Source organism: Mixophyes fleayi, chromosome 5 (genome assembly GCF_038048845.1).
Source record: "Mixophyes fleayi isolate aMixFle1 chromosome 5, aMixFle1.hap1, whole genome shotgun sequence".
NCBI classification, from domain to species: Eukaryota; Metazoa; Chordata; class Amphibia; order Anura; family Limnodynastidae; genus Mixophyes; species Mixophyes fleayi.
This window is the reverse complement of record NC_134406.1, coordinates 38,831,116-38,845,226: the sequence shown is the minus strand read 5'-3', so window position 1 is coordinate 38,845,226 and position 14,111 is coordinate 38,831,116. Positions and strand designations below refer to the sequence as shown.

Here is a 14,111-nt window from a genome sequence, read left to right as displayed (position 1 = left end):
CAATTTAGACTGTAAGCTCCAATGGGGCAAGGACTGATGTGAGTGAGCTCCCTGTACAGCGCTGTGGAATTAGTGGCACTATATAAATAAATGGTGATGATGATGACGATAGTGTGTACGCATGAATCAACAGACTGATTGGAACTTCAGATGTTTGTAAAGTCTTTAGTGATAACAAATTGGTCAAAAGTTTTTGTAGTGCTGTCAGATTTGCAGGATTATACTTTCTTGCCATGATCACTTCCTATATGCTAAAACCTTTGGTTATACAGATCGCTCAACAAACTTTGGAATCTTTTGCTTAAATGCTTCAATTAGAATTGTCAAACACCTTTTATAAGAACATTATATTACTGAAACTTTGCCATGACACATTGGAGTATAATCTGGACAGAGGAAAAGGGGCAGTTGGAGAGTGGATGCAGGAGGGTAAGGTAAAGGAAGAAAACAAAATTAAAAAAAAGTGTGGAGGGAAAGTGTTCTTTACTAGTAAATGTCATCTAAATTATCAGTTCCTCACGGGAAAGGGTATTCTGCAGTTGTGTGAACATTTCTTATATTTATTAATTATTATTTCTCTTTCATGTGGGTTGTTCTGAAGGGCACTGAAGTCTTCCCAATACTATCTTTAGTTGCAGACATATGTTTATTTTGTCCTCTATTTCCCAAAAAATAAAACTTACGTCTCTTTATGTGATTGTTTCATCTTTGCTACCTATAGCTTTTGTTCAGCCTTTTAGTTGGGTTTCTTATCTGAATTTCCTCTTTCCTCTCTCCTTTTATTTTGCCGTTGAGATAGTCAGTTGATTTAATTGGATACTCAGTTGATCCTTTAAATCAACTGAGTTGATTTAAAAGACAATTTATAAACTTGTCCCCTTGAGTCATGTCTGTGATTCGGAAGATGTAAGACTAGAGCTTTCTTGTATAGATTTCAGCTACTTAAATATTACCATGTTAATCTATTATATAAGACTAATAGATGACATTAACTGTAATTACTCATAAGGTTAAGGACCTTAACTTGCCTATAAAATGTAATAAAATAAAAATAATACAATTTGTAGTGTTTGTATTGTATATCTCCAGGAAACAGATTATAAGGTTTCAATGACCCCTGATTACTGCGGTAGCTGATTCACATCACGCTGTCATGCAACAGATCCAGATAAAAATGTGAGATCTCTATATTAGTACATAGATGTCTTCATTCTGATTTCATTCAAATTTTCAACAATTATCGTGGTCTGACTACACAATCATAGAAGCATCGGTGCAGCACGGTGGCCTAGTGGTTAGCACTTCTGCCTCACAGCACTGGGGTCATTAGTTCAATTCCCGACCATGGCCTTATCTGTGTGGAGTTTGTATGTCCTCCCTGTGTTTGCGTGGGTTTCCTCCAGGTGCTCCAGTTTCCTCCCACACTCCAAAAAACATACTGCTAGGTTAATTGGCTGCAATTAAAAAAAAAAAAAAAATTGCCCCTAGTCTCTGTCTGTCTCCCTGTCTGTCTATCTCCCTGTTTGTCTGTCTATGTCTGTGTGAGTGTGTATCTATATTCGGGAATTTAGATTGTAAGCTCCAATGGGGCAGGGACTGATGTGAATGAGTTCTCTGTACAGCGCTGCAGAATTAGTGGCGCTATATAAATAAATGATGATGATGATGATGATGAAGGGGCTATTTGTTCATATAGGACCTCCCTCATGGCGTTTAAACAATTCACTTTTTTCAGTTGCATCAATTCTGTCCGCTGGTGATAAGACCTTTAAGGACTATTTTCAGCTTAAGTTAATGCAGATGATGGTATTTCCCCCGGTGCAATTTTGGACAGCTCACAAGGCAGTTATTAGATTGATTAATTAGTATAGTATCTGCAAAGAAAAGGATCTAATTTAAAGAGATGGAGACATCCTGAACCCAACTAAACAAGCTCTATCCTTTTCTGTATGCTCATTGCTATTCTCAGTATATGCTATGTCTTACAAGTATACATATACTTGAAGAGGAGTATTTACATACTACAGACATATCTCCTAGCTGTCCCTATGTGACCTTTGTCCTGGTTGTCGGGAATGTCTGCTGGTATGTCCCCACGGTGAGCAGGTGCTACACACACATGCTGCTGGTGCATGCAGAAACTGAAGGGTCTTTTTAGGGGAGGGGAGATAGATTTGGGATTTGCCAAGCACCCTTTTTTGCATGTGTGCTAGGTCAATGTTGGGAGGTAGCCTACAGAACCATATTACCATCCTGACCACAGTTACAGTTTTATATCAATCTTATTTCAACAATTGCGACAATATGTTTAGATATATCAAGATCTGCATGTTCACTGCAAGCTATGTTTACTATTTGCATAGCAACACCCATTGTATAGATAGATAGATAGATAGATAGATAGATAGATAGATAGATAAGAATATTGTTGGGGGTCAATCTTGATACCTACTCACCTGGACTTCTTGGACTCTGACAGTTATGGATATATGCTACAACACAACTATGATTTTATATATATATATATATATATATATATATATATATATATTCTTATGATTTTATGATTTTTCCATGGCCATCTATGATCCAGCGGTGTGGCAGGGGAGTAAGGGAAAGGGGTGAGGTTGCAGTCACAAGCTGCAGTGCGGCCATGGGTTTAGGGTGTGCAGTGCTCACAGGCTCGTGAGTCAGGGGGGCTCCGGGGCCAGCCCCTTGACTTATGGGCCTATCCTGCCACTTGTTGCCTTTCTCCAGGGCAGGGTGGGAGGGTACCGGGTGGGAGGGTGCTGGGTGGGAGTGTGCTCCGGGGTGGGAGAGTGCCGGGTGGGAGTGTGCCCCGGGGTGGGAGGGTGCCGGGTAGGAGGGTGTCCCGGGGTGGGAGGGTGCTGGGTTGGAGTGTGCTCTGGGGTGGGAGGGTGCTGGGTGGGAGAGTGCAGGGTGGGAGTGTGCCTCGGGGTGGGAGGGTACCCCCTGCCTCGATTCTTCATTCAAAAATGTTGAAAGTATACATATGAGGACAGGGGGGGGAACTACCCGCTACATTCATAAAACACTCCTCTCCAGTTCATATTCTTTAACAGGTGATCTTGAATAATCCCTGGGAAGCATCTGACAGGAGGAGACCCTTCCACCCTGTGCCTGAAGTGAAGACAAAATGTGATTTCTTATTTTTTTAACTATGAAAATAGTCACAATAATTAACATTATATTTGGCCAGTGTAGATGTCACTGTGTTCCACCTATCCTTCAATATTAATACATTTCTCTACATATTAACCATTAATGTAACCTACAGACATGTGTACATTATAAATGTAATATAATCATTAATATTTTATTGAAGTCCTCTGAGGTATGAGAGTTAGGGCTAGATTTACTAAGCTGCGGGTTTGAAAAAGTGGGGATGTTGCCTATAGCAACCAATCAGATTCTAGCTATCATTTTGTAGAAGGTACTAAATAAATGAAAGCTAGAATCTGATTGGTTGCTATAGGCAACATCCCTAGTTTTTCAAACCCGCAGCTTAGTAAATCTAGCCCTTAGTGTGTGTCCTGGGGGCAGGATGTAAATTGCCGTGGGGTAATGAGAGGAGAGCATATATAATCTGCTTTAGGAGGGCAAAAAAACTAAAGTCATGCCTGTCTGTGAGCCCCTAAACCACAAAATACATAGGAATGGACAAAAAATGATATTGCATTGATACATTACCACCATTTTTAAATTGTAGTGTAACTTGCATTTTAAATGGAAGATATGCCTTACAAAATGGAAGCAAGACTTGTGTTGGGGACAAGTGTCAATATTGCCAGTGATAGTACCATGTCTATGGCCCCCAAAGCACAGTGCCCATTAAAACGGTGACTGCTGTCTGCCCGGGTGCTCAGTCAGCTGATAACACCACTTACAGGCCTCCCTCTAGCTTGGTCACTTCGCTGATGCTCCAAACAGCCGGTTCTGGTAGAATAGCTCCACCTACATTTGTGACTAGAGTGAAAACTCCACTGGAATATATGTGTGGAGTGATGGAGCTCAAACATATTATAATACTGTTGTAATACTATATTATAATATTGATACATATTGCTATAGAGACATGACTTAATACATTTTTTTAATAACATGATTTATATTTGAATATTAAAACAAGAATATTGAAAGAAGAGAAGAAAAAATATATATATGAAAACAAGGGAATTTAGTCAAAATAAAAGGGCAGTCGAAGGAAAGAAGAAGGGAGGAACTATATATTGAAAAACTTGGGGTGACTTTAAGAGATTGGGGATGTATATGTGTTATCAAAATAGTGTATCATTATTATGGAATCATTTTTACAAATCCAAATGATTTATATAGTATTGTTATTGTGCAAAATATTTACTTTTTTTATCATTATTTTTATTTTTGATGGCAGGTGGGTGGTTAACTAAAAGTTTGACTTTTTTTCACTCTTTGTGTAGAAAACGTAATTAGTCATTATTATTAACAATAATATCAATAGTATACCCTATACTTACACTACCATCAAATTAAAGGGTAATGTCCCCTTTAGGTTGGCAAAGTTTACAAACTGATGCCGACAGCAAAGACCACCAGAGTTAAAGTAATAGTTAGCAAGGGAGGTGGGGGGTAGTTTTTTAAAAAAAATCTACCCAAAAGGTGAAATTATCTTTTAAAAGATTATATAAAATTATGAACTTTCTATTATATATAGCATTGTAAATCTGTGTATCAGGTCTTAGCAAATCTAACAAAATAAAATAAATCAACTATAAGTAGTAAAAAAAATATCTAATTTTAAACAACTGTTATACGTCCTTTTCCACTATATATAATTTTAGATTTTATTTGATGTTTCACAGAAGAATCACACATAGGACAACCCAGTGTAAGTGTGTAGAGGGGATTTTGAAAACATAGATTCCCTATTGTTCACAAATGGATAAAGGTTACATAAAATAATGGAGTCTTCGTATATCCATTCTAATTAGCCGGAGATACCCAACTGTCATGGAAAGAGCAGTGAGAGATAGATGGCAGAAAATGGTCAGTGATGACTTGTTCGTCCTTTCATTCATCCTAATACATCTCGATGGGTATATTTTTGTTTTTTATTAAAGTTGTATATATTATATCATCACACAGAAACAAACAGAAAAGTCAAATGATAAAACACAAATAATTTTTGCATATAAAGAAACAAAAACAACGAACAGACACTACTGAGCGTATGTTTTAGACCCACTCTGATTTTTTGTTCTTTGATGCTGGTTTTTGTTCTTGTTGAGGTGAATCCACCAGATTGTGATCGCTGCAATTCTCTTTCTTAGACTTTGGTTGTCTGTGAGTGAGCAGATGATGTTCATTTCCAAGGGAATGGTTTCCAGTCGGTGTCAGGCTCACTTGCCAGGAACAGGTCTTATTGCTGTTGGCATTGACATTGGACTTTCCCATATCTTGATGGGAACCGTCAGTTTGAAACGAAGCCGTTTCTCCTTCAAATGAAGGGAGAGAATGAGAATCGCCTTTGATCTGTTCGTCTGTTTTCTCAAGGTTGCGGGAAGGACTGTCTGGATACATGACCATTTGATCTGGAATCCCAACTAGCTTTGAATGCTGAGGAGTATCGGAGCAACAACCGCCTTTGAGAGAATCGTTTTCAAGAAGCAGCAGCTGTTTCTTCATCTTCTGAGAATGTCTTCTTCTATGACATACACAAACCAGATCCACCAAACTCAGAATCAGAGATATGACTTCAGTTCCCCAGATAAAAATCATCATGAGGGATTTTTCGGTTGGTCTCGAGATGTAGCAGTCAACATTGCTGGTGCAAGGAGCCTGAGAACAGTTGAACCTACTTGGGACTAAAAACCCAAAAAGAAAGTATTGGCCGACACCAAAGCCAATTTCTATTAAAGTCCTCAGCACCAAATGGAGAAGATAGGCTCCAGAGAAATTGAGTATTTCCATTTGTAAGCCCACGCCATGATAGGTAGAGGAGTTACTCTTTCTGCAGTGGTCATTTGCACTTATCATGTAGGCCATTACTTTGTGCAAGAGGTAGACACTGAACAGGGCATAGGGTAAGAAGACCATCACAGTCTGAATAAGCCAATATCTCATATGGGACATAGGAGAGAAGATATCATAGCACACATTGGAGCACCCTGGCTGTAACGTATTGCAAATGAATCGCTCCTGTTCATCTTCATAGAGCGGATAACCAGCCAAGATGACCATAACCATTCTTAGTAGGATCATTAATGTCAGCCAGATCTTCCCTGAAATACAAGACAGCCAATATGGATGTTTTAATTCATTAAAAGTCTTTGACAGCTGAGTAATGCTCATGCTAATGCTATTATATAGTTTTTAGAAGATTTTTGTTGTTTAATAGTTTGGTAAATTCATTGGTGTTTAATTAGTAGCTTTAGTTTTATTTATTTTACTTTTTATTTACATATTTTTGTATGCCAATCTGTAGCCACGTACAATTCCCTAGTTTCACTCATTTAAAAAGCATTATATTTTTATTGTACAAATGATTGGCAAATAATGCTCTAAATGGAAACAGAGCTACCACATCTTACACTGTTCCATTTTTGTCAATCATTAATTATCACATTCATATTATTTTCATATCATTTCACAGAAACTCTTTAGCTGCTCAGATTCCTTCTATTGTATTATTGATTTATATTTGCTAATTCTAGTTTGATAATCAAGACAATATTAGTTTTTATCTCTATGTAGCATATACTCGGTGTAGATTTACCTCAAAAAGAACTTACCATACAGCTCTTTATATGACTTATCTACCCATACATATGTAACAGATACATTTGTATTTATATACTTAAATACTTTTGCATTCTCAGTCGTACATGGCTGGGAGCTGTAATTAAGAGATTCCTTACAGTGTATGTTATTCCTTGTATGCTGTCAGCAAAAATATGGCAAAATAATAGAATGATTTGCTCTAATTAAATCTAAGGTATAATAAGTAAGCAGGCAAAGAAAGAAATAGAGAAGTCTACTGCCATTATTTACTGATATTCACTGAGCTGCCTATTCATTGATTTAAGCTGCACTCCCAGGTAAAAATAAAATCACAAAACCCAGGGTGCCCTTTAGCAGAACCCCTGAGGGTCTGTTTTTGGCAGGGTGAAATCTTTACTCTCACAGCCCAAACTGAAAATCGGGGCTATGTGACACTGGATAAGGAAGTGTAACCAATGAGAAGCCATGATCACGGATATTGTAGCTTCCTATTGGTCCTCCAATAGGAAGCTTCCTATTGGTCCTCCATGCAGCAGCCATTTTAATGTAGTCAAATTAACGGATTTGTGGGTGCTCTACCACCGAAAGAGAGGAGCCCCAGTAAAACTGATTAAGTGGAAATGCTGCTTTAAAAATCAATAGGAGTGTTGGAAAGATTTTCACAGAAACATGCCAGCACTCTGCAGCATGAAGTGAGCAACTACATTTTCATGTTTAGCTAGAACTGTGACATTTAAAGGGGACAGACAACCCCAGCCAATTTCATCCTTTAAAAACTTCAGGCACAAAACACTGAAGCAGCATGCATGCCAGCATGCATTTCTGGTGAAAAATGGGGCAACACATGCTTAAATGTGAGCTTCACATGATTGTATCACATCCAATTATGTATTGCCCTCTTTGGCAAAGAACGCCCCCTGCTTCAACTTCTCCCACCAAATGACATTAAATTATATTATCAGCTGGATATAGTCCAATCCCTTTAGGACAGGTAAGGTAATAGAGTTTATTCTGTACAACCTATTTTTCTGGTTCACCTCCACTTTAATAAAGGGCAAACTGAAACTTAATGGCACAAATAAAGTTTGCTAATTGGAGACTTCAATGAACACCTCTATTAATTTTACAAAATATATATTTTACTGAAATAGAAGATACTTGAATTACGTTTCAAGCACAAGCACATGAAAAGAGAACAGAAAAGGAATAAAAACTTGTGATAAACAAAAGTCTGTCTTGAGAATAAATTAATTGAAAAATGAACTGGTAGAATAAATACGTCAATAAGTCTCTGTCTGTTATCAGCATTCTATGACTCAATATATTCAACAGACACTGATATACATATGATATACATATAACCACTATTATTATTGTATTACATAAACTATTAGAATTAGATGCAGTAGAAGTAGTAGTAATTATAATAGTAGTAATATTACTTTATAAAACTGGAAATGTTATATATAAAACAAACACATTAGTGAAAACCTTCAGAGACAATAATCAGTTTAACAGAACATAATAGTGTAATAAAACAAACAATATGAATATACTGGCATAATAATATGTGTCTAAAAACTATAAATCATAATGTATAGCATGTAGGACACATAAAGTAACACATTTTATAGATATATATATAAGATACATACATATACACTAAAGATACAAATCTAAAACAATGAATATATTCAATTGATTCTATTCTTACAATATTAGTTGAAAATGTTAGTACAAATCTTTACTGTTTACCTATTACAACTTCTTATTCTAAAATCATTAAATATATAATATTTTGCACACTTACCAATTACAGTAACATTGTAGTTAAAGGTGATAATCACATATCCCACTGAGTCGAAATATTCCATTGTCAGCTAAGTTTAGATTTCCACCATCTAGCAATGATTTTGCAATGTACAAGAGAGACAGAATAACGTTGTTATGCTCAATAAGATATTTCTATAGAACAGGAAACGGGGGGTACAGACTAAAAACACACTTCTATTTCATGCGGATGGCAGGAGACACTAGCCTTACTTGAAGAACTTGGCTCTTGTAATTTCTCCTCTTACCTCTATGTCTATGCTGACAACTGCTACAGGACAAAAGACATCCAGAGTCACCCAAGTCATTGTGGCTATTCTTACCACCCAAAAGCATTCCAGTATCTGAGAATTGCTGAAATATTTGTCGGAAAAAGAGATCACAACATGGAATGACACACGTCTATAAATTCCCCATGGGATACATATCAGGCACTTTGCTGAAAGACCCCTGAACACTATGGAATCACACTTCCTAATTGTTGACCTACATTAGTGCTAATTTTAATATTAAAAAATGTATTGTTATCTTATATGTGGTATATTTGTTATATGTCTAATAATCTGTATACAAGAAAGATATGTAAATAAACGTATTTGGAACATTAGAATGACACTTTGCACCGGATACAGCATGTACAGGGTTTAAAATGAGGTTATTACGTGTATTGATGTTCCGTCAATTGAAATTTGTGATGTTATATGTAAGAGCTTTATTGATTAAATATAAGCAATGAACAGAATTAATGATTTACATCTGGTAATCCCCATTAATTTCCTAATTGCAATAACTTAGGCTGAATTAATTAACTAATTTGTTGCTTTTTTTTAAAACATAAATCATGTCACTGTATCTGGGGATTAATTGAAATATAACATTAATGGGTGATCCTGGCATATCTGGTTCTAGTTCTTACTTCAAAGAAATGTTTATTAATGTCCTTTACAATGGGCATTTTATATTGCATATCAAAACGTAGGAGAGTATCTATATATTCAATCCATACTCTCCTGACATTTTTAGCTGCGGTTCCATTCCACTAATAGACAAGAATGCAGTTCCATCCTTTCTTGCTGTTTAACACCACGCACCTGTTTTGGGCATTTTAAACATAATCTGAGAAGAATGTGTCACATTAGCCATCACACCGCATTCCTGATCTACACCCCTCCTGTACTAAATAAAAACAATGAAAATATGACACATGAAATAAAGAGAAAAGTGATAAAACGTCCCAGTTATATTTTGTATTCTGATGATGTTTTCAAACAAAGTATAATCATATCATCCAATGTAAGTATTGTAAATGCGTTTAAAATCTAACCATCATTTGCAGATTGCGAGAATGTTTTCATTAATGCAAAGTATGATTAATATAACATTGCTGCCTTTGAATTCAAAATTCTATAATTGTATCTAATGTTTTAATAAGCATTTTATAAAAGCAAATATGCAGCTTTCAGATGGACTTTTCAAACATGATGAGAATCCTAGTAAAGTGGATTTGAGTTAAAGACAACAAAACAACTCTCCTTTGGAGAACCTTGAATCCTCACTGGGCATTTTTCATATACACAAATTTAAAATGAAGTAACTATATTCAGATCTAATTAATACTGACATAAACTTTTTGTGGTCTAGGGGTTGGGGGACCTGGAATTGGGACCTTCCAGATCTTCAACCTACAAACGAGGTATTAGTTTATATGGACCATACTATGAAAGCCCTGAGTTCGGCAAAGCTTCAAGAAAGAAATCCACATGAAGATAATAAATAGAGCGTATGTTTCACAAGTCCAGAGGTGACCTCCGAATCTGGTATCTGCCCCAGTGTAAGAAACATGACGCTACCTTGATTCATAATCTTTGGACCTGCCCAAAAATTGTTACATTTTGGAATAGAATAGTGTCCTTCCTTAACTTCAGCGTTCACTGACGATTACAGCTTCATCATGAAGCATCGTTTTTCACTTCTTTTGATGTTTGGAAGGAGAGTTTGTCAGATCACTCAATTTTGCCTTTATTTATAATTATTGTTACACTTGCAAAGAAAGCTGTTTTGCGCAAGTGAATCTCACATGTGTGTCTCTCCGACTGTTACGGAAATTAGGTCAGAATTGTTAGACATTCTGTATTTTGTAGGCGCTCTACATTCTCTGATTTGGTGAAGGGTATTAAAAGTTTTTATACTAAATGGAGTATGTACATTAAAACATTGGATAGTCATACAAAAACCCAAATTATGAAGGTGTTTAAAGGAACCAAATGGTTTCTCTTAGGCAATTGTAGAGTATATGTTGAATTGTCATGATACAGACTTGATGGCTTAATTTGTGTTTATATATTCCATGGCTGCCTCTTCTCCTGCTCACTTGGATAGATGACAACATTTAAAAAAAGTAATTCCTTATTCCAGATCGCAAAAATAAAAAAAAAAATGATCTAGTCATGAAGAGACAAAAACCCTCCAGGTATTAATGGGTTAAACAGTAGTACAGTGTATGGTGATCAACTGATGCTTTGTATATGGATTATGTAAGAATAATGGGTGGGATTATTTTAAAAGGGTTCTCTACACTCATGACTTGTTGCGTTTAAGAGCTGTTGGGCCATGTGTTATTTGAAAATTATATGGTCCTTCAGGAGGTGAAGGAGAGATGTGATTGGACCAGATAAACTACCAACCAATCGCGTCTCCAAAATGGTCCGACATGTTTTCAAATGTCCTGTAGCCCAATAGCTGACCGAAGTGATCAGGCATTACGGCACAAGAGTGGAGAATTAAAAAAAATGGAATAAGAAAATAAAAGGTTCTTCTTGTCTCTTTCAAAAGAAACCGAAGAAATAGGTGTATGCTGGATGCAAGTCAGACAATATTAGACATACAGCTAGCAACTTAAATTACTTTGTGTTATTATAATGGAGTGGCTTGTCCTGTACCCTGGCACTAAATTGTGGTGAGGAGTTTTTGTGGAATAATCTAATTTTGTCTATCAAACTATAAAACTGAAATGTATATAGACATGATAACATATATTTTTATTTGTTTTAGCAGATATATAGCAACTAGATATTAGAAGATTATAAGTGAAATCTCTTATATATAACATGGACACTTTGGCATAAACTCAATTATGATTTGTTTAATTTTTAGTTATATTCTTTGATGAATTTGAAGTCATTTCTAATATGAGCCCTCTCTTGTAGTGTAATGTCTTTACCACATGTTCTATTTATGTCACTGCCGTGTAACTGCTTTCTGTCTCTCCTGCCTGTTTATCTCTCTTATAGGCATTTACATCTTTCATTTTGTTTTCACCATCCGTTGCTGTTATCTCTCTGCCTTGCCGTATTCCTTTCAGACTGTCCCTGGCCCAGTTCACCCCTCATTCCTCCGTTCCCTTTTCAGACTCTCTCTCGGCGTATAAACTTGATGTAGAGTCAGTGCTAATACCAGAAAGGGATGCAGAAGCCGTATTGTTTGCCTTGCTAATTCTGACAGTATGATCAGCATGTGTTATGTTCGCTGGGTCAGAAATCTTTCCATTCCATTGTTCAGTAGCTGTGTGTGTCCAAATTGTAGTATAAAGTGCAGCACATACACGCTTCCATATTAATATCCCCAAATAGGATTGTTGACATGTAAATGATGTATGCAAATTTAACTAAGGCAGTCGTCATGGATGCTGTAACATACCTCCCTATTGTCCCAAATTAAGAGGGTTGTTCAGCCATACCAACTGCTAAGTAATTGAGATGTTTGTGCATGCAACAGTTCAAGGGTCTTATTTGGGGGGAGGCAGGTTGGGTGAGGCCTAGCTTTTTGGAAGTGCACACCAGGAGGATGTGACCACACATTCATGTTTATATGCGTAGCCACCACTGATTTGCTACAGGACAATGTTGGGAGTTGTGCTTCAACAATATTTAGGTGTGTGTGTATTTTGCTGTGTTGGTAAGTGAAGATTATAAGATTCTATTGGTAGATTATTAAACATTCTTGAAAGGAAAAGTGCTGATGTTGCTCAACGCAACCAATCAGATTCTAGCTATCATTCATCTAGTACATTCTAGAAAATGATAAGTAGAATCTGATTGGTTGTTATCAGCAGCAGTCATACCTTCTAGTGTTTTTTCTTTTGCTTCTGAAGGAAACAAACCCTGGCTGATCTTCCCATCCCATGTGTCAAGTTCTACCCTGCACATACAAGTAACACTCCTACCAGTGAACGCACCCAAATCGATTTATTACATTTTCTGCGCAAATGCCTTTCCATGCCATTTCTATTTCTATTATCTTTATTGCTGTATATAGGTAACCCTATACAGATATACCATCTATCTATTCTACAATCTATGGCTTATTTGGTATGCAGTGCTTGTCTAAGATACTCAACAAGAGACCTTTTATTTAATCAAAAGTAAAACTTTGATGGAACCTTTCAACAACATTTAATTTGTTTTCTGTTGATTGCCTACTTTTTGGAAAAATGGGAATTCTGGGGGCCACTGACAGTTCTGCATTGTAACCTTGTATGATTCCTCCTTTGCGTGAGGTCTGCGTGGATTTCCTTCAGGGGCTCTGAATTTCTTCCACAAACATACTGACAGGCTAATTAGGCTTTTGATTAAAATTGTGGTGTGTGTGTGTGTGTGTGTGTGTGTGTGTGTGTGTGTGTGTGTGTGTGTGTGTGTGTGTGTAGGATGTTAGTCTGTAAGTCAGGGATGTGAATAAATAAACATTCTCTCTTCAGGGTTGCAGAGTATCTTGCTGCTACATAAATAAAGAGTAATAGTAATAATATATTTGTGATTTCCTCCTGGTGGTATTTTTGTGAATGTTTGGCACATAAGGACTATTGTGTTAGGAGGGAAGACTATGCCAGACCTGAACTTGTCCTGAAAATAAAATCTATTTACTGGTAGTGGGAACAGAGAAATGTGTTAACACAGGATTGATGTTCGCTCAAAGGGGTACATTTACTAATCTTTCTAAAAAAGGAAAAGTGGAGATGTTGCCCATAGCAACTAATCAGATACTAGCTGTCATTTATCTAGTACATTCTACAAAATGATAGCTAGAATCTGACTGGTTGCTATGGGCAACACCTCCACTTTTCCTCTCTAGAAGGCTTAGTAAATCTACCGTAAAGGGTTAAAGCTGATGAGCTCGGATTTGGAGATGTTGAGTTTGAGGAAGCGCTGTGCTATCCAGGTGGTGACAGCAGAGAGATAGCGAGATACTTGGGATGTGAAGGAGTGAGAGAGGTCACTATACCACATTTATTAGATTCAGGGCTGGATTAAGGGAAGAGAGGCCCCCGGGCTAAGGGCCCCCCACCCATGAGGACCCAGCACGTGACCATACCTCCTTCCGTTGTTCCACTCCCTGTAGTGCTTCCGCGGCGTGCTGTAATCTCCTTAGTAAGGAGATTACTGCGCACTGCGTAAGTACTGCAGTGACTGCAGACAGCTAACAGCATAACATTTGCTGTTAGCAGC

The 14,111-nt window shown here is 37.0% G+C and overlaps 1 protein-coding gene across 1 annotated transcript; it reads right to left on the bottom strand.

The window, feature by feature from the left end:
• Positions 1 to 5,235: 5,235 nt before the first annotated feature.
• On the bottom strand, positions 5,236 to 8,654 carry GJD4 (gap junction protein delta 4). Its single transcript, XM_075211235.1, has 2 exons — positions 8,591 to 8,654; positions 5,236 to 6,281 (listed from the first exon to the last, which is right to left on the bottom strand). The coding sequence occupies exons 1-2, from the start codon at positions 8,652 to 8,654 to the stop codon at positions 5,236 to 5,238; spliced, it is 1,110 nt and encodes a 369-aa protein (XP_075067336.1).
• Positions 8,655 to 14,111: the final 5,457 nt, after the last annotated feature.

Bases quoted from the DNA above. Each gene is read 5' to 3' on its own strand.
- GJD4 (XM_075211235.1), bottom strand. From the start codon at position 8,654: ATGGAATATTTCGACTCAGTGGGATATGTGATTATCACCTTTAACTAC. The intron at 6,282-8,590 runs GTAAGTGTGCAA...CTTGTATTTCAG, and splicing joins CTACAATGTTACTGTAATTG to GGAAGATCTGGCTGACATTA.